At 41.1% G+C, this 21,556-nt stretch overlaps 1 protein-coding gene across 2 annotated transcripts in view; it reads left to right on the forward strand.

Annotated features, from left to right (window-relative positions):
• The window catches only part of RSPO3 (R-spondin 3), a 138,539-nt gene extending 120,744 nt beyond the window's left edge, over positions 1-17,795 (forward strand). For both annotated transcript variants that reach the window (XM_073676031.1, XM_073676030.1), the window contains exon 5: positions 17,190-17,795. In XM_073676031.1, the coding sequence (XP_073532132.1) occupies positions 17,190-17,319 (130 nt within the window). In that variant the 3' untranslated portion in view covers positions 17,320-17,795. The remainder of the gene's footprint in view (positions 1-17,189) is intronic.
• The last annotated feature ends 3,761 nt before the right edge of the window (positions 17,796-21,556 follow it).

The raw sequence follows: 21,556 nt of genomic DNA on the forward strand, positions 1-21,556 counted from the left end.
GCCGGACAGAAGTGTTGGTAAGAAAGGCCAGACAAAGGACACACAAAGGGGGTCCTGTGAAGTGATCCAAAGTTATCTGGGAGTTGTCTGAGCCCCTCACCTGGTGAGCACAGTACGACGTGGGCAGCCGTTACCTGCAGACGTGGTCTGGATAATAAGAACTGTGAGTAAAGGCCCTGGACTGCATCACTGACTCTGTGTCGTTACTGCTGCTGCCCTGCACCATCACCCCCATCCTCCGCATACACTGCCCTGAGGCTATACTCCTCCCGTGGGGAGTTATGCTACGCTCTGCTGCACCCACAACACCAGCCTCAGCGGTCTGCCCTGTAGCGGCGGTTCACTCTGACCGCAATCCACGGGTGGCGTAGTCGGACATTTAAACATCAAAACCACATAAATAGTTCCGCCACTGGTTTGACCGCCCTGAGCCACGGAACCGGGTCGCCGCCACGAAGACTACAACCACCAGCATCCACCAAAAAGGGTCCGGCTCCGGGTGTCCCAAGGCCCAGGGGATGCGTCAGAACATTTTCATCACCTTTCACAATCACCAATGGGACAAGGCAGGGATGTCCTCTGTCCCCTCTCTTATACATCCTAGTGACGGAGCACCTGCTCTCATCAATTCGCCATAACCCCAATATTAGGTGGATTGAGGTGGGAGGCACCGAGTACAAGTGCTCTCTATTTGCTGATGATGTCCTAGTATATATCACTCAATCACATATATCCATCCCTGCTGTTATGGCTGAAATAGATCACTTTGTTACATGGTAAAATTTTAAAATCAATGCAGCGAAGTCTGAGGTCCTCGATGTCTCCCTCCCCAAATCCATATAGGATTCCATCCAGTCCAACTTTCCCTTTGCCTGGCCCTCACAGGGTATCAAATACTTAGGAATTCCTATTCATAGAGACCTCTCCCATCTAGGTTATCTTAATTTTGGGCCCTTTATTGAACAATTCCATACAGACCACAGTTGGCAAGTTAGAACTGTAAGATTCACTACGTGAACCACTGGTGTTTTGTGGAAAAGCACATGTACACTGCGTTCCAAATTATTATGCAAAAAGTGTTTAGGAGTGATAAGGGAAGAATTTGTTTGTTTGTCAGTTAAACTCATTGATGGTGATGTGTGTCAGGGCTCTTTATATCACTGTAAGCAATTGCAGACACCTGTGCTAATTAGTTTGGCAGGTGTGTCCAATGAAAGGCAAGACTACTTAAGAAGGCTCTCTCACATTATTAAGCAGCCTACATTTTCTGCCAAAATGGGAAAGAAAAAGGATCTGTCGGCTGCTGAGAAGCAACAAATTGTGGAGTGTTTAGGTCAAGGCATGACTACAATCAACATTGTGCGATGATCAGGATGAAGTGTCTTGGCAATCAAGAAGTATGTAGCTGATTCACAGTACACACGTGTGCGTGCTGATAAGGGCAAATTGAGGACTCTTTCCTACAGGCAATTACGTCAGGTTGAAAGAGCAGCGGCAAAAAAGCCTTGTCATAGCAGCAGACAAGTTTTTGAAGCTGCTTGTGCCTCCAACGTCCCCCGAACAACAAGATGCAGGGTCCTTCAGAGGTTTGCAGCTGTGCATACGCCATCCTGTCGACCTCCTCTATCCACTTCACACAAGCAGAAACGGCTCCAGTGGGCCAAACATTACATGAAGACTGATTTCAAAACTGATTTGTTCACGGATGAGTGCCGTGCAGCGCTCGATGGTCCAGATGGATGGAGTGGAGGATGGCTGGTTGATGGACACCCCACGCAAACACGGCTACAGCGCCAACAAGGAGGAGGTGGAGTAATGTTTTGGGCTGGAATCATGGGGAGAGAGATTGTCGGCCCCTTTAGGATCCCTGAAGGTGCTAAAGATGAACTCCATAATGTATGTGGATTTTCTCAAACAGCACTTCCTGCCATGGTTCAAGAAGAAGAACCGTGTATTTCACAGCAAGATCATTTTTCTGCATGATAATGCACCATCTCATGCTGCACATAAAACATCTGCATCTCTGGCTGATATGGGCATAAAAGGGGACAAACTTATGGTGTGACCCCCATGCTCCCCTGACCTCTACCCCATTCAGAACCTTTGGAGCATCATTAAAAGGAGTGTCTATGATGGCGGGAGGCAGTTCACATCTAAGCAACAGCTCTGGGAGGGTATTCTGTCCTCATGCAAAACAATTGAAGCAGAAACCATCCAAAACCTGACAAATTCAATGGACGAGATAGTTCAGAAGCTCCTTTCGAACAAGGGGTCCTATGTGAAAATGTAACATCACCTAGAATAAAGTTTTGAGTTGAAAACTGTTTGATTTCAGTTTCTAACAACCTGCTAATGCTTATAATTTCAAAAATGACCATTTTTTTGGTCTTTATTAAAATGAAAAGGTTGATCGAAAAGTTTGGGGGATCTAAGAGTGTGGCAACCCAGTAGTCATGATTACTTCGAATTCTGACAATATGAGGGTCATGCTGCAGGTAGTGCAGCAAGAAGGCACTTATGTGTCTTGCGCATCTCGGAGCCCCAAAATTATTTTCCGGGCTAGATGCAGCTAAAAATTATTTTTAATTTTAAATCTGGTGGAGCTTATTATAGATGGCCTAATAGGATCAGTGCTGCACACTGCTACAAAGCCCAAATTATTTTCCAGTCAAGATACAGATAAACATGATTAGTAATTTGAAAGCTTAAAACGGTTGGTAGGGTTATTTTAACCAATCATCAAGCTTTTACTCTCCCCAGGATGACACAGGGGTAGAAAAGTCGTTTCGGATCCATGATTTGTTCATCTTTATGAACGTGAGTCTGTCTACATTATCAGTGGAGAGCCGCGTGCGCTTATCTGTCAGCACACCACCAGCAGCGCTGAACACACGTTCAGACAGAACGCTGGCTGCGGGGCATGACAAGATCTCCAAGGCGTAAGTGGCTAGCTCCGGCCATTTATCCAGATTGGAAGCCCAAAAAGAGCAAGGGTCCAGTGACACAGTCGTGGCTTCAATGTTTACTTGGAGATACTCCTGTACCATCGTCTCTAGGCGTTGACTATGTGTCAGACTTCTTGTCTCCTGTGGCCTTGCAAAGGATGGGCTAAAAAAGTGGTGAAATGATTCCGCAAAATTGATGTTACCAGCAGATACTGTGGTTCTGTTACGGTTTGAGTGCTGAACACTTGACGGTCCCACGGTTGGCAAGTTGGAACTGTGAGATTCACTACGTGCACCACTGGTGTTTTGTGGAAAAGCACATGTAAGATTCTGCAACAGTCTCTGCTGATACTCCTGCATGCGTGCATCCCTTTCTATGGCAGGAATAATTTCGGCAAATTTACTTTTGTACCGGGGATCTAACAGTGTGGCAACCCAGTAGTCAGGATTATTTCTAATTCTCACAATTCGAGGGTCATGTTGCAGGTAGTGCAGCAAGAAGGCACTCATGTGTGTTGCGCATCCAGGAGCACCAAGTCCCTGTTGTGTTGGTGGCGAGGTAACAATCATGCTTCCTTCCTCTGTCCTCTCCCCCCAACCTCGCACAACAGAAATGTGATCAAGGTCTCCCTCATCTGATGAGTCTTCCATCAGTTCGTCCTCCACTTCTTCCTGGGCTCCTGCACCTTCCTCACTAGTTTGGCTGCTACCATGCGCCCTGGTAAAACCATCTCCCCCACCCTCACATGCCTGCCGCCTTGGTGCTGCCGACCGTTTGGACCTTGCAGATGTTAGCCCTTCCGCATACAACTCCTCCTCCTCTACTTCCTCCACCTCCTCTTGTGCCACCACCTGACTCCGAATTCTGTTTAACATGTGCTCCAGCATGTAAATCACCGGAATAGTCATGCTGATAATGGCATCATCAGCACTAAACACCTTCGTCACCATTTCAAAACTGTGCAGAAGGGTGCATAGGTCCCTGATCTGAGACCACTCCTCCAGCGTGATTTGCCCCACCTCTGGATCTCGTTGGCCCAGGCTATACGTCAGAACGTATTGCACCAGGGCTTGTCGGTGCTGCCACAGTCGCTGCAACATGTGCAGAGTTGAATTTCACCGGGTAGGCACATCGCATTTTAGCCGGTGAAGTGGCAGGCCCAACGACTTCTGTAGAGATGTAAGTCGCTGAGCTGCGGGATGCGAACGGCGGAAGTGAGCACACAGCGACCGTGCCCTCTGCAGAAGGCCATATAGTCTGGGATAGTGGGCTAAAAATTGCTGGACAACCAGGTTCAACACGTGAGCCATACAAGGCACGTGTGTGACATTGCCCCGGCGAAGGGCCGCACCCAGGTTTGCAGCATTGTCGCACACGGCCTTCCCTGGTTTCAGGTCCAGTGGAGACAGCCATTCATGAAATTGGTTCTCCAGAGCTGACCACAACTCCTCAGCTGTGTGACTCACATTTCCCAGACATTTCAAAGTAAAAACCGCCTGATGACGTTGAGCCCTACTGCCAGCATAGTAAGGAGGTGTGCAGGATCCCTTCTGCGCAGTTAGAAAGCTTGTGGCATGACCAGACAGGCTTTGGGTGCAGGTGGAAGACCGAGAGGAGGTTGAGGAGGCAGAAGCAGTGGAGGAACTTTGACATAAAGAGGATTGACGCACAACTCGTGGGGACGGCAAGACTTGGACAGCAGCCCCTTGTCCTGCTGTCACCATAGTTACCCAGTGCCCAGTCAGCGACATGTAATGCCCCTGTCCATGCCTACTCGTCCAAGTGTCTGTGGTGAAATGCACCCTGTCACACACAGAGTTTCTCAAAGAAGCGGTGATGTTGTGTGCGACATGCTGGTGGAGCGCAGGCACACCTTTCTTTGAGAAGTAGTGCCGACTGGGCATCTGGTACTGGGGCACTACGACGGACATAAGGTCTCGAAAATCCTCTGTGTCCACCAGGCGGAAAGGCAGCATTTCTGTAGCCAAGAGCTTGCAGATGGTGAAATTCAACCTCTTAGCTTTCTCATGGCTAGGAGGAAATGGTCTTTTACTTGTCCACATCTGAGGGACCGAGGGCTGGCTATTGTGCTTAGACGGGGTTGATAAGGGTGTCCCCGGCAAACTGCCGGTCTGTGAGGAAGATGCAGGCGGACATGTTAGGTTGCCTTGATGCAAAGGTGGTGCTATCGATGTCGGACAGCGCTCAACACCAGCTGGTGTTACCACCTCCAAAGAAAATGATGACCTGCCAATCACGCTGGCTGTTGCGGGTAAAGAGGTGGCAGGTCTGCGCCCCAAAACAGGTGTGACTGCTGTCCCCCCAGTCACAGAGGATGAAGAGGCCGCGGATGCACAAGATATGGCAGACGGTGGTTGGCCCGGCCGGCTAGGCCGCATTGTAGCACACTGAGCTTCCCACTGCAACTTATGCTTCATGTCCATGTGCCGGTTCATGCATGAAGTACTCAAACTATGTATTTTTTGGCCTCTACTTAGCTTTTGCTGACAAATGTTACAGATAACACGAGTTGGGTCATCTTTATCAATCTGAAAAAATGCCCAGGCTATGCAAGGCTTAGCACCCATGCGACCTGAAGAGCCACCACGACTTGTGGTGAGAGGCAGAGTTGTGTTTGAGGATGCAGTTGTTGACGTGCTTCCAGTACTACGTCTCTGTCCAGGAAGGCGCAACCTGACCTCGTCGTCACTAGCATCTTCCTCCACCTCCTCTGCTGACCTCATCTCTTGGCTGACTGTGGGTTGACAGTAAGTGGGATCTCCAACCTCATCATCATCACCCTGTGTGTTATCACACCCGTCGTCCTCAGAGCCAACCTGTTCCTGCCCTGACAAAAAACTAAAGTTGTCGCTCCAATCAGGTATTTGAGTCTTATCATCGTCTTCCTCATTGTCTCCACCAACAGGAGTTACAGTTTGGGAATGAGGGTCTACATTATGGTCAGAACCTTCTGCGTCTGGTCCTGGATCCGACTCATAAAGATTCTGGGCATCAGTGCAGATCATTTCCTCGTCTGGATTCACAGAAGCGCTGGAGTCGACCTCTGATTCCCAGGCTATAGTATGAGTAAACAGCTCTGCAGACTCAACCATCTGTTCTACCTCATACTCAGACGGGCAGCTGGAGATTTGGGAGCTGTGAGGAAGCAAGTGCGATTTGGGTGACACCTTTGAGGACTGGAGTATTTGTGATGTTGAAGTTGATGTGGAGGAGAGCCCACTTAAAGGAGCACTTGATATCCGTTGAAGCACCTGCTGTTTTTGTGCCTCATCTGGAATTTGTAGCGATTGGCGTGGCTGTAAGAAAGGGATCTTATCACATTGTCCGCTAAAAGAAGTAGACATTTTAGTTTGGCTGGAAGATGGTCTTTCTTCTGCAGATGTTACTGTTGCTTTAACACCTACCCCACGGACACAACCTTTTTTCCCCTTCCCAACACGCCTATTCCCCTTTCCACCAGCAGCAGGCCTTTTTACACTCATTTTGGTGGTTAACTAATTCACAACTCTGGAGTTGTTTGCACAAAAAAACAATGGATGGTAACCGAGCAGAGCTGAGTGGCCAAACTGTGGTATTAGGCCAAAACTATTGGCTGGGTTAGATGCAGAAAAAAATTATATTCAATTTGCAACCTGATGGAGGTCAGTATAGATGGACTAATACAACAAGTCCCACACACAGCTAGAAGCCCAATATTTTTTCAGAGGTAGATGCAGAAAAAAATATATTCAGTTTGCAACCTGATGGAGGTCAGTATAGATGGACTAATACAACAAGTCCCACACACAGCTAGAAGCCCAATATTTTTTCAGAGGTAGATGCAGAAAAAAATATATTCAGTTTGCAACCTGATGGAGGTCTGTATAGATGGATTAATAGAACAAGTCCCACACACAGCTAGAAGCCCAATAATATTTCAGAGGTAGATGCAGAAAAAAATATATTCAGTTTGCAACCTGATGGAGGTCAGTATAGATGGACTAATACAACAAGTCCCACACACAGCTAGAAGCCCAATATTTTTTCAGAGGTAGATGCAGAAAAAAATTATATTCAGTTTGCAACCTGATGGAGGTCTGTATAGATGGATTAATAGAACAAGACCCACACACAGCTAGAAGCCCAATATTTTTTCAGAGGTAGATGCAGAAAAAAATATATTCAGTTTGCAACCTGATGGAGGTCAGTATAGATGGACTAATACAACAAGTCCCACACACAGCTAGAAGCCCAAATATTTTTTCAGAGGTACTGTAGATGCAGATAAAAATTATTTTTAATTTGCAACCTGATGGAGGTCAGTATAGATGGACTAATAGAGAAAGTCCGACACACTACTAGAAGGCCAAATATTTTTTCAGAGCTAGATGCAGAAAAAAATTATATTCAGTTTGCAACCTGATGGAGGTCAGTATAGATGGATTAATAGAACAAGACCCACACACAGCTAGAAGCCCAATATTTTTTCAGAGGTAGATGCAGAAAAAAATATATTCAGTTTGCAACCTGATGGAGGTCAGTATAGATGGACTAACAGAGAAAGTCCCACACACTACTAGAAGGCCAAATATTTTTTCAGAGCTAGATGCAGAAAAAAATTATATTCAGTTTGCAACCTGATGGAGGTCTGTATAGATGGATTAATAGAACAAGACCCACACACAGCTAGAAGCCCAATATTTTTTCAGAGGTAGATGCAGAAAAAAATATATTCAGTTTGCAACCTGATGGAGGTCAGTATAGATGGACTAATACAACAAGTCCCACACACAGCTAGAAGCCCAATATTTTTTCAGAGGTAGATGCAGAAAAAAATATATTCAGTTTGCAACCTGATGGAGGTCAGTATAGATGGACTAATACAACAAGTCCCACACACAGCTAGAAGCCCAAATATTTTTTCAGAGGTACTGTAGATGCAGATAAAAATTATTTTTAATTTGCAACCTGATGGAGGTCAGTATAGATGGACTAATAGAGAAAGTCCGACACACTACTAGAAGGCCAAATATTTTTTCAGAGCTAGATGCAGAAAAAAATTATATTCAGTTTGCAACCTGATGGAGGTCAGTATAGATGGATTAATAGAACAAAACCCACACACAGCTAGAAGCCCAATATTTTTTTCAGAGGTAGATGCAGAAAAAAATATATTCAGTTTGCAACCTGATAGAGGTCAGTATAGATGGACTAATACAACAAGTCCCACACAGCTAGAAGCCCAATATTGTTTCAGAGGTAGATGCAGAAAAAAATATATTCAGTTTGCAACCTGATGGAGGTCAGTATAGGTGGACTAATAGAACAAGTCCCACACACTGCTAGAAGGCCAAATATTTTTTCAGAGCTAGATGCAGAAAAAAATTAGATTCAGTTTGCAACCTGATGGAGGTCAGTATAGATGGACTAATAGAATGATGCTATGCCCAAAAGATTTTACTTCACTAGGTGCAGTAAAAAAATTGGTATTCTATACACAGGTGGTATATCTTGCAACACAGATAGGCTACTTCACTGACTAACACACTCTGCAATAGGCCAAAAAGGATTAGCTTTGCTAGATTCAGCCAAATGCTGTGAAAAAAACTTGCACAGCACTGGCACAGACCTGCCTGGCAAAAACTGATAGGAACTGATGTAACCTAGTCCTGAAAAGGACTCCAATTACAATTAGTCTTTACTCCCACAACCTATCTATTTAAGAGCACAGACCTGCCTGATAAAAGTCGTAGGAAATGCTGTAACCTAGTCCTTAAAAGGACTGCAATCACAACTATTCCCTACTCCCAAGCTATCTGTATATTTGTGCGAAAATTGGCTTGAAATTAACAAGGTATAGCGCACACAGCAACAGCAGTGAAGTCTAACACGCAGCTGCAGCAGTGAGAAAATGGTGGCGACGGGGAAAATGGCTTGGTCTTATAGGGCAAGGACATGTGACATACACTGCCAATCATACATGCCCTTGCTTGTGTGAAAAAAAGCACTTCGCTCCGTGTGTGCGCTGCTGATAGGCTGACAGATTGCACCTCCCCACTGCAAATGCGGGAAAGAGAAAAAAAAATGGAGATCTTCATTGTTCCTGCAGAGATCCATCCCCTGCCGCTCCCCCCACCCCGCTGTACACTCAAACTGCGTATTAACATTAATTTTCATCATTACTGAGAAAAAATCCAGTTATGATTTTGGTGCACGAACAGTTATCGAACATAACCTCGAACAGCCGAATTTTTCTCAAATTGTTCGTGTTCGCCGAACGGCTCGAACACCGGCCAAAACAGCTCGAATTTGAGATTGGCGAACAGTTCGAGTAGAACAACGCTCATCTCTACTCCTTAGCTTAGAAGAATAGACCATAACACTTCTTGCACAATTTCATAAGAGGTCAGATTTGGAGAGATCACAGCTGTTAAGTCTTGGAATTCACTGCTTAGTGATCATTTACAATTAATATTAATGAATGGCAGATGACAGATGTTTATATCCTATTCTTTGCCAGGCATTGCTAAACAAAAGCATAGTGCGTTATTTTAACTCCTAATCAGTGATGATTTTCTGCCCTTACAGATTAAGCAATTTCAAATCCAAGAGTCCAGTTTTGTGTGGAAACAAGACTCTATTCTTCTCCTACCCATATATCTATTTTCTTTCCACATACTAGATTGTATAATTGGAATTCTTTAAAGTAGACCTCTCTCCTTACTCATGCTCCTTTAAAAATTGTTGTTAATTGCATCCTTACAGTCCAAGTTGCTGAAAATATTTATGATATTTTAGATTTTAAGAAGAACCTGTCAGCAGCATTTTACTAAGTAAAGTACAGAAGGGGCTATATTGGCGCTGTCATACTGATTAAAATGATACATCAGGTGAAGAAATTCGTTTTATAGATTTTTTTAATCCATGTTTGAAGTTTCCTTGTATTCATATCTTTGTACATTGGGGCAGGACTGTGGGTCGGGTCTTCAGCTTTGTTCTGTCCCCTCCGCTGTATCTGAGTGTCTCTTCTTCTTTTAAAACTTCTCGCTGGTGCCAGCCTCAAAATTTTAAATAAAGAAGAAGAGACACCCAGACACAGCGCAGGTGACTAAACTAAGCTGAAGACCCATCCTACAGGCTCGCCCCGATGCACAAAGATATTAATAGAAGGAAGCTTCAAACGAGGATTAAAGAAAATCTACAAAACTGATTTTTTCACCTGAGGTATCATTTTAATTAATATGACAGTGCCAATATGGCCCTGTCTGTACTTTACATAGTAATATGCTGCTGACAAGTTCCCTTTAAGGGGGTATTATCCTTTAAAGTTGAATCAACTCAAAGGCTTGGTCTCACTAAAAATAACAATCATCATCATTACATTTTACTGCAGCAATGTAAACAAAGACTGGTGGTAAGCACAGGAGGTATCTCAGCATTGCTGATTACACCAATTATTGGCTGCAATGGCCATGTGCTGTGTAGACATGATGTTACCTCTGCAGGCACACCATCAAAGACTGGAAGGAGATAGCAGAGAAGCGCTGCTGACGTGATGCAGAAGGGCATACCTAATTATATTATTATTTTAAAGAATGGTATTACAGATTAAATGCAGAAAACTTCTTTAAACAATTTATACTGCTCAAAAAAATAAAGGGAACACTTAAACAGCAGAATATAACTCCAAGTAAATCAAACTTCTGTGAAATCAAACTGTCCACTTAGGAAGCAACACTGATTGACAATCAATTTCACATGCTGTTGTGCAAATGGAATAGACAATAGATGGAAATTATTGGCAATTATCAAGACACCCTCAATAAAGTAGTGGTTCTGCAGGTGGGGACCACAGACCACATCTCAGTACAATTGCTTTCTGGCTGATGTTTTGGTCACTTTTTAATGTTGGTTGTGTTTTCACACTCGTGGTAGCATGAGACGGACTCTACAAGCCACAGAAGTTGCTCAGGTAGTGCAGCTCATCCAGGACGGCACATGATTGCGAGCTATGTCAAGAAGGTTTGCTGTGTCTGTCAGTGTAGTGTCCAGAGGCTGGAGGCGCTACCAGGAGACAGGCCAGTACACCAGAAGATGTGGATGGGGCTGGAGGAGGGCAACAACACAGCAGCAGTACCGCTACCTCCGCCTTTGTGCAAGGAGGAACCGGAGGAGCACTGCCAGAGCCCTGCAAAATAACCTCCAGCAGGCCACAAATGTGCATGTGTCTGCACAAACGATTAGAAACCGACTCCATGAGGATGGTATGAGGGCCCGACGTCCACAGATGGGGGTTGTGCTCACAGCCCAACACCATGCAGGACGCTTGGCATTTGCCACAGAACACCAGGATTGGCAAAGTCGCCACTGGCGCCCTGTGCTCTTCACAGAAGAAAGCAGGTCCACACTGAGCACATGTGACAGACGTGACAGAGTCTGGAGACGCCATGGAGAGCGATCTGCTGCCTGCAACATCTTTCAGCATGACCGGTTTGGCAGTGGGTCAGTAATGGTGTGGGTGGCATTTCTTTGGAGGGCCGCACAGCCCTCCATGTGTTCACCAGAGGTAGCCTGTCTGCCATTAGGTACCGAGATGAGATCCTCAGACCCCTTGTGAGACCATATGCTGGTGCGGTTGGCCCTAATGCAGGACAATGCCAGACCTCATGTGGCTGGAGTGTGTCAGCAGTTCCAGCAAGATGAAGGCATTAAAGCTATGGACTGGCCCGCCCGTTCCCCAGACCTGAATCCGATTGAACACATCTGAACCATCATGTTTTGCTCCATCCACCAACGTCACGTTGCACCACAGACTGTCCAAGAGTTGGCGGATGCTTTAGTCCAGGTCTGGGAGGAGATCCCACAGGAGACCATCCGCAACCTCATCAGGAGCATGCCCAGGCATTGTAGGGAGGTCATACAGGCACGTGGAGGCCACACATAATACTGAGCTTCATTTTGACTTGTTTTTAGTACATTACATCAAAGTTGGATCAGCCTGTAGTGTGTTTTTCCACTTTAATTTTTGGGGGTGACTCCAAATCCAGGCCTCCATTGGTTAATAAATTTGATTTCCATTGATGATTTTTGTGTGATTTTGTAGTCAGCACATTCAACTTTGTACAGAACAAAGTATTCAATGAGAATATTTCATTCATTCAGATCTAGGCTGTGTTATTTCAGTGTTCCCTTTATTTTTCTGAGCAGTGTATTTCTCATATTTGAAACAAAAAAATCCTGATCTTTGCCAAATATATAAATACAGCTAGGTGCAAAAATAACCCCTACATCAGTTTTAGAGAAAAAAAATTAAGATCTTTGCATGAGATATTAAGTGACAACAGCAGATCTGCATCATCCCCAGTATGAATACAGTCTCTCAGACTTTCTGGGCAGTGTCCTATAGACTGTTAATTGTGTATGTCCTTCCTATAAAGAGCTCTTCCAGCTCAGAACCATGGCTTACTGCCTGGTAAAGATGCCATGAGAAATGATTGTACAATATGGCACCCAGCCAAAACTTAAGACCGCAGAACAAATTAGACTAAAGCCAGTCGAAGTCCCCCCCCCCATTCTAATATCAGTGAGTTCATCCAACAGTCTAATTTGTATGGGGGCCCTATCTTCCCCCCAATAGATGATGTAATGGCAAAGAAGGTTCCCACACATTGGATTTTTAATGACCAATCTATGTGTTCTTCGAGAAATAAGCTGCCACTGGCAGTCGCTCTCTCATAGAACACAAGAATGCTTGGCAGTGTATAGAAGACTTGAGGGAGATAGCTGTTGGAGAAACTATTGTTTGGCCAACAACTATCTAATATGAATTAGGCTTAAATTGGGACTGAACATGTGGCCTAAATCTATTACCCCAATATCTCATAGCAATCCTATCCCAATTCTTCAATTCGTGGTCTCTGGTGGCCTTCCCATGTGCGCAACAGGCTAAACCAATATTTATTACAGAGAATCTGATACCAGGTTTTTGTCACCTAATCATAGCGGCGTAATGCAGAGACAGACCCCAATTCCAGCCATGTATTACTTACTGGGGTGCTTATTGTAGTTTTGATAAAATTACCATTTTATCAGCAGGAGATTATCATTAGAGGACTAGTAAACCTGCTGCCAGGTAGTCCTCCATATTCATGAGCTCTGTGTAACCCACCGCTGCTTTCTGCACATATACAGTGCCAACCAGTAGTGTGGGCGGGGTTATACTGACCAACATTCAGATAACTATTAGCTCTGCAGCAGATAACACTGATTTCATCAAAAAGACAACAAGCAGGACAGTAAATTACACATCACTGGAGTCAGGGTCTCTGCTCCATATTATGTTGCTCAGATAGGGCAGCAAAATCCTGGTGACAGATTCCCTTTAACAGCTTTGTGTACATTACTTTTTTTTTATATTTATACCCATACACCATGGTTTTCACAGCACTTATGTAGCAATATATTAACAATCAGTAACAATATGTAATAATCTTTGAGATACAGGAAATGTTTTGTGATTTTAGATAAAAGATCACTGACTTATTTGTGTGCTAGCCCTTTAATCTGGCGACGTCATACACACCATTTCTTGGCAGGCACAGAGATTTCTATGAGTGGTTTTCTAAGTATTCATTGCTCCGCACAAGATAGTTTTTTTTTCCAATAAATTAAAAGATCATGGAAACTTACTTCTACAGTTTACGAAGGTGACCTTAAAAAGAAATAAGGGGGTTGTCCAGCCACAAAATGTTTCAATATGTTAGAAATGCAAATGACTAAAATTACTAATATGTTTTTAATACAATGGCACAAATTTCCCGATTTTAACATGGACCACACCACTTTCTTATTCATTCTGACATGGCTTTGTGACATGACCAGCTTGAAAGGAAAAGAGCAAGCCACTTGACTTCAAGCAAATGTGAGCACAGTTACAAGTGTTGGAGCCTTATTTCCTCCCCAATTTCCATTCTTCATCTGTAGGCTAGCAAGAAGAGTGGGTATAGGTGGCGTATGACGTCAGGGTCATCAGGGTTTTTTTTTTTTTTTTTTAGAGTCTATGCCCATGCAAACACAAGCTCAAAACTAAAATAGCATTCACAACTTAGTAAAAAATAGATTTTACATGCCCTGGAGCAACCTATAAAACTAATACCCCTTAAAGTGTTTACTTCTAGACAAATCCTTGACAAAAAACTGGATGGGACGAGGCGTAATAGTTTTAAATGATTAATTGTCCACTACTTTTGGCATGCCTATTCAGTGTATGCTGTTCCCAACATCTCAGCTACAAGTAGTGCAAAGACAATTTATAAAGTACAATTAACTCCCACAGACAAAATACAACAGCTAATACAATAAGCACCACCAAAAGAACCAATAGGTCTCTAAAATTCATAAACTTTATTGAAATCACCAATTTAAAAACAATATGAGCTCAACAGAGTAACCCAATGGAGGACATAATACATTTACATAGTTATATCTGATATCAATAATACTGAACCATAGCCAGTCTAAGTATTTGTTTAAAGATATTATTTAACAACACCCAAAATCAAAGCCTTAATGGCTAAATATATATTAAATAGTGCAAGATTCTGGCATGTTTAAACAGATGATATGAAACACCTTGTATGCAAGGTAATGACAAAAAGATAACTTACATATGCTGCAGACTGGTGTGATATGTGATCCTGGTGCTCCAATGTACGTTTCACCCTTGCTTCATCAGGGGACGTATTAAAAGGATCAATAAGATGGGTATATATAAGTAGATGTGTGTTAATTAACCAATAGTAACTTTAAAGTAAGCTCTCCTTGTGGAAGCTGCGGGCAGAGAGAGACTTATCTTTTAACTAAACTTAAAGAAAAATGGTCCAAATCCTTTAAGGAATTTTTGATTTATTTAAATTTAAAGGAACCTAACAGCTGATCATGTTGCCCAACTCATAGGCAGCAAGAATCCAAGACTGGCTCATTTACTGCAGCCATGTACTATATGGACAAGTATAATGCGACTAGGATGACTAGTCCAAGAGGCAGATCCCTGGTGGCTTCTCCCGACCCTAGACTGACAGGTCTCAATATGTACGCACCCAAACTCAAATAATATGACTCATATCTTGAACAGAGGGCCAGAAAATCCATCCAGTCCTAACCATAATGAACCAAATGGGAAAACCCATATAATTATCCCTTTCGAAACAGGCTATAAAATTAAACTTTTAATCTTCATATTAATATGTGTATGTAGAGGGTATTAAAATATTATTCCTAATCAGCTAAAATGACTAAAATCTATGACGTTCTGATGGTTTCATGGGGTGTCATCACTAGAGCTGAATGGGATAAATAAATCTCAGCACATGTCCCCCCAACATGTTTCACCGCACTAGCTGCATCATCAGGGGATGGGACACTAACAGTCCTAATCATGAATTCCCATGCACCCATTAGATTATTAACTTGACAAAATTATATTTTAAATGATAGGATTGCCATTTTCATTTGCTTGTCATGCTAAATTAAATATGCAAGCCAGTGGAGGTTTTAAAGTTTACAAGCACAGATTAAATATTTAGGCAAAAGTATTTCAATGTTGCACAATAGCTTGTATACACTTATGAAAACTGTTTTTACATATATTTTTAAATTGTTGGTGCTAATTTATAAATGTATAAATTATTGATTGCAAGGTGAAATAGTACATTTTTGTAAAGCTGCAAAACTCCATCAAATGAACTGGACAGTATTTAAGGTGTTAAACTAGCATGGAAAACCACAAAAGTAAAAGATGTGACAAATACAAGACTTCTAATAGTAATAAAATTAAGATTTTATTAGTCAATTGAATCCTTTCCCTGCCAAGGACATATGTTCTTGCAGTGTGGCACTTCAGTAGCCAAGGACATATGAAATATGTCCATAAGTAGCCGGGACGTATCTCAGCCTGGATAGAAACTACGGAAATGCCACAGTAGCCCCAATCCAGACCAATACATCAGGGTTAAAGCCTCATTCTGATGTCAGGTCTATCACAGCCCATGATGCTCAGAAAGGCCACGGGTACTGACCCGAAATTTACAGCCTCAAGGGAATATAAGTTACAGCTGCCTGCGGATGTCTGCAGATGGCACTGCTGATCTCACTTTAACCCATGATGGTGACTCGATTACAGTGGCGTTTCTGGTAACATTGAAATGAAAGTTCATGCTAATAGGCAGGGCTTCATTGTGTTTGTTGGGCAGTCTTGCCCATTTGCTATTTATTTGACCACTTGCCATGTTTAGTGAGCTATCCTTACATGGTGATGGGTCTGAGTCTCAGAGATCCCCATCGATCATAAATTGATGTTATAATCTTCAGATATACCATGACTTTGGTAATACTCCTTTAGAGGTATAAAGGTCATCTACAAAGCTATGCATTTTATACTTGTATGTTGATTGCATCCACATTTCAATGTAAAAAAAAAAATTGCATTTATTTAATGGCCTAGTGAGGTCATCTCTATATTAGCTGAATGGAATATTCTACTTTACATACGATTAAGTTATGCCTCCCGCACACATGCTTCTTACTTTCTGAACTTGTGACTGAGGAGAAATATATGTATTTTTCATATTTTCAGCTTTGGGTAAGCGTTCTTAACAGCTGTAACATGTTAGGTTAGCGTTTGTGGGGGATAATGTCAAACACTCAATATCTGGATGAGTTCCATATAGAAAATAAAAACATATCATCAAGCTTTGTAATGTGTTATTCTTGCTTCAGAAATATAATCAAATCTTTTACATTTAGCGTATGTCCACAGGTCTGCTTTAAGTCACACTCCTTTAGAATAGATCATTAGATGTAAATATTTTAATAGCAATGCTCTTTTTAGCAAAATATACTTTATTCGAAATTCTACAGCTTAGCCCTATGTATTTAACACTTTGCTCAACAGAAAATGGTACTGCTCAACTCCAGGGAACTCTAGGTGCTTTTTTTGGTTTTCATATCCTTTCTGTGATCCATGGGTTAGTGCTATTGCCTATGACAGTATATATGAGTATTTTACTCTGAATGCTACTTTTACTGAAATAATACTGATTTTCTGGAAGTTTGAGGCGATATTAACAATGCTCCTTGTGCCACAAATCATATAGAGTCAATATATTTCCATAGTATAAGATATACAGACTGATAATTTGCCTTCTAATTGAATTGACTGGAGGAGTCTTATTTGTAATTTTTAGGGTAAAAGGCAAAGACGAAACAAAAAAGAACAAACAGAGGAAAAAAGGAGATTTGCCAAGAAAACAAAGGCAGAAAAAGCTGGAAAAGGCTCAACGCGGAGAAGGAAAGAGAAGAGAAATCCGAGCTTAGAGGATGGGACGTGCAGCCAAAGTCTCAAGCTCTTATAGGACATTACCGGCCTTGTGCCATTATGACAGACTTCTCGTGCTGCTATACTGAGCTCAACCCTTAGGTGTTGAAGACTCTAGATGGATTGGATACTTCTCATGCAGCCAAAGCCTATGCAACATTCCAAGCCTCTTGTGTCTTTTCTATGGAAATATGGACAAAGATGGAATGTAAAGACAGACAGTGGAAGTGCTGCAAGTTTTCTGTGGACACTTCAGAATTGTAAGCTTGTGTGGATCTGTAAAAGATGATTAAAACTTTATTCTATATAATTGTTAATAGCAACATTTCCTCTATTTTGTAAAGTATTTTTCACTTTCCCCCCCCCCAGAATTATAGGCTAATTATATGCTGAATTTACAGCATTATTTTCTCCAACACATTTCTGTGCTTAAGTAATAATAAAAAAAAAATTACAATTATCAGTGGAACACATGGCATGTGTAAAATGATGGTTACCTCATTACTTGCCGCCTGCAGAATTGAGAGGTCTCAAAATAATTAATTCTGCTAAGATACAAAGCATGAACTGAGTTTTACGGTATATGTTTGTGTGGGCCGTTCACATTGAAGTACATAAACTAACCAAAAATATTGTGCTGGGGGATAACATTACTTATATGGCTAACTATAGGAACAACTACAACACTAATCTCAAAGTAAAGCTGCTCTGTTTATGTAAAACGGTTAATATGTTTTTTTAAATTTATTAGCATTGACATATCCCCAGTAAGTGTGTGTATGAGATTGTTTGCCAAGTATCAGTCAATGGAGCAATTCAGTGCTCCAAACAGTAAACTGGTGCACATTTTAGATGCAGAAAGAACTATCAGCTACAATGACACTAGGATACCAACTTCAATTTTCAGTACCAAAATAAAAAGGTTACATGATACATTCAGTTTACAATTGACAATGTATCATTTGGTGGATAGAGTAAACAGATGCACGTATACAATGGTCAATATGTTTAGATGTGTTATCTAGATTTACTACATGGATATATGTGAACAAAAACAGAATTTATTTTATTAATTGGACATTAAAAAAAACTGTCCAAAAATAATAATTGACCTCGCCTATCATCATTACTAAAGTAAAGGAAACAAATGAAATGGGATATGCTCATACATTTTAGAGGAGCAGTTGGCAGTTATAGAAGTTTGTAGTGGTTGTTTCTGTGCAGTCTTGGAAGAAAATCTTGAAGGGAATATTATCTCGCTTTGCTAGAAACGCTATTTAATGTATTGAACAACAGAATGGATTCCAGATGGACATGGTATCCCAGACATAATTGCCTTGTGTGCAGGGCAGCATGCTCTATCCTTTGCTTTTATTTTACAGATATATGTATCATGCATCTGTCTGCATGTTAACTAAGTTTCTACTGACCAAGATCTTTAATTCTTTGGCTGCAGGGAGGGTGCTCAAATACTGATCTACCGGTTGCAGAACCTTTCAGCGACAGAGAGGTTTGGTTATAAGAGGCAGAAGCATTACGAAACACAGAAAGCAGCAATATGTCATGGAAGAATTGTACATTGGTTCCAGTTATGTTATCTTCTGGAAAAGCTAATTATCATTTTATAATCTGCTTACCGATCAGCATGGAGAGGATGAGGGGGCACAACTTCAATAATGTTGTGTATCTGTTGAAAGAAATTCCACTACAATAAATATATTTCTTGACCAAGTTTGCTTTATAGTTAATAATCGAATCTTCTGTCTTCATTGATTATGGATTCCTTTAATGATAAAACAATCCTCACTCTGAAGAGGATATGAACTCATTGTTCCAGAATAATTTTTTCACAAGTTGTAGTAATTTACTTTGAAGGGGATTTACAGGAATTTACACAGATATCCTAACCTTGGCATAGACTATTAATGTGCATTTAGTGGAAGCCCCACTCCCGGGACCACTGATGAACATGGCAAAGGGCCCAAAATACTAGCAGGAGTTTTAGGAACCTATTACTGTTGTACCAGACAACACTTTCTTAAACAAGGCTGAACTTTAGATTAAGGATAGCCTCAAAAATTCTGGGAAACCCTTTTAAATAAAAGTTTATTTATTTTGAGGGAAAAAAGACTTGTTATAGAAATCTAAAAAAAAAAACAGAAAAATAACATGTTTAGTTAATGAAAGTCGAAAGTTTCTTACAAAATATGTTCACATCAGCCTCAACTGCGGCACAGACATTATTTCTCATTGGTGAGAGTGTGCCTAAATATACGCCTTCTCAAAAATACTTCAGATGTAAAGTGAAATGTCTACGAAAATGCAATGGATTGAGAGTGCAGATATTTCATTATTCTTACACATGATCACTATAATGCACACCAAGAACTCATCCAAGCCAATGGCCGTTTAATACAAAGGGAATTTGTCAACCATCCTAAGATGTTTATGGGCATGCAGGTCATAGAAAGCTGAATAAAATTACATCTTGATATCTGCAATCCAAATGTCGTATTCCAGAGAAATCCACATTTTTCTTAATATGTAAATAAGCTGTTAAGATCTATGGGCTAGACAAAGATCTCCCCAAGAATCTGCGTCCAGAGCTTATTTTATATGAAAGGTGCAGTTACCAGTGTGTGACATGTAATGACTACCAGTGTGAGACATGCAGATCAGGAGAGACACAATTTCAATGTCCCCTTTTTAAAAACAAACAAGCTTTGGAGGCAAATTTTTAGGGAGATCTATGTCCTGCCAATGGATCTTAATAGATCATTTACATATTAAGAAAAATGTGGATTTCTCTGATATAAGACATCACATATCAGACATCAAGGTAATAATAATAATAATAATGGTATCAATCTATTCAACTTTCTATGACCTGCAAGACCATATAAACTGCTTATGAGGGTTGATCCAACTGACAGAATCCTTTTAAAGGAGAAATTTTAGGGTAAACCTAACATCATTTATTACCATGTAATTTAAAACTTAAAGGGGTATTCCCATCTCCAAGATCCTATCCCAATATGTAGTAGGTGTAATAATAATAATATTAGCAAATACCTCCAATTAGAAATGTAGTATCGTTTTTCTAATTCGTTATGTGTCATTTCTCATCTATAGGCATTGCAGGACCTTAGGTATCCTTGGTTACGACCACTAGCAACTGTCACTATATCAGTGGTCGTAACCATGGATACCTAAGGTCCTGCAATGCCTGTACATGAGGAAAGAAACATAGCGAATCAGAAAATCTATACTACATTTCTAATTGGATGTATTTGCTAATATTATTACTATTACACCTACTACATATTGAGATAGGATCTTGGAGATTGGAATAGCCCTTTAAGTGAGAATAAATCATGGAACCTCTTCAGCTAGAAGTGGATCATGGTGATTATATTTTCTACCAACACCAAAACTTTGCCCTGCAATATTTTAGTGTATACATGAATGTGAAATTTTAATCAGGCTATTCCTTTAAAACAATGCATGCCACATATTCATCCTGTATTTTTGTTGTGTGGAAGGTGAAAGTAAACAAATCTTGATCTCCAACTTTTAATGACAGGAGAATTTACAGCATTTTAATAAAAGGTCTTTTCTACAGATGTGCTTTATTTTCTTATTTGCTTTACATAAAACAAACGTCTTACAAAAGTACATCCCATTACATACATTGTACATTTTTTTAATTAACTGCCAATCATGAAAGTTTCAAATGAGAAAATGAAAAAAAGTTTGAATGTGGAATTTTCCGCTACTCAAATTTTAACTCATATCAGTTGTACAACTGTAGATTAAAATGGCATCTGGTCGGAGCACATGAAAACTTTTCTGTCACACACACATGTTTAGACAAAAACAGAGATGGCTGGTATTTTACAACTTATTTAATGTCACTTAACTAAACTGAAAAGACTATCAATTTAAGTTTATGAAAACTTTGCAAATCTGACAGATAAGAGGTTCACTTTAATGGCTTTTTGCTAATTGAGTGTGATGTACTCGTAGAAGGTTTTTGTGTTAAAGGGAAGCTGCCACCAGGTTTTTGTCACCTAATCTGAGAGCAGCATAATGTAGAGGCTACTCTGTCCCTACATTATGCTGCTCTCAAATGAGGTAGCAATACCCTGTTACAGATTCTCTTTAAGTGATTTTTTTTTTATTACAGTTTTTATATCATATCCCAATTGTAAAGAAATAATAGAAGTCTTGCAATTT

The sequence above is a fragment of the Phyllobates terribilis genome, unplaced genomic scaffold (genome assembly GCF_046119375.1).
Source record: "Phyllobates terribilis strain yellow unplaced genomic scaffold, ASM4611937v1 Scaffold_3__8_contigs__length_932513732, whole genome shotgun sequence".
NCBI classification, from domain to species: domain Eukaryota; kingdom Metazoa; phylum Chordata; class Amphibia; order Anura; family Dendrobatidae; genus Phyllobates; species Phyllobates terribilis.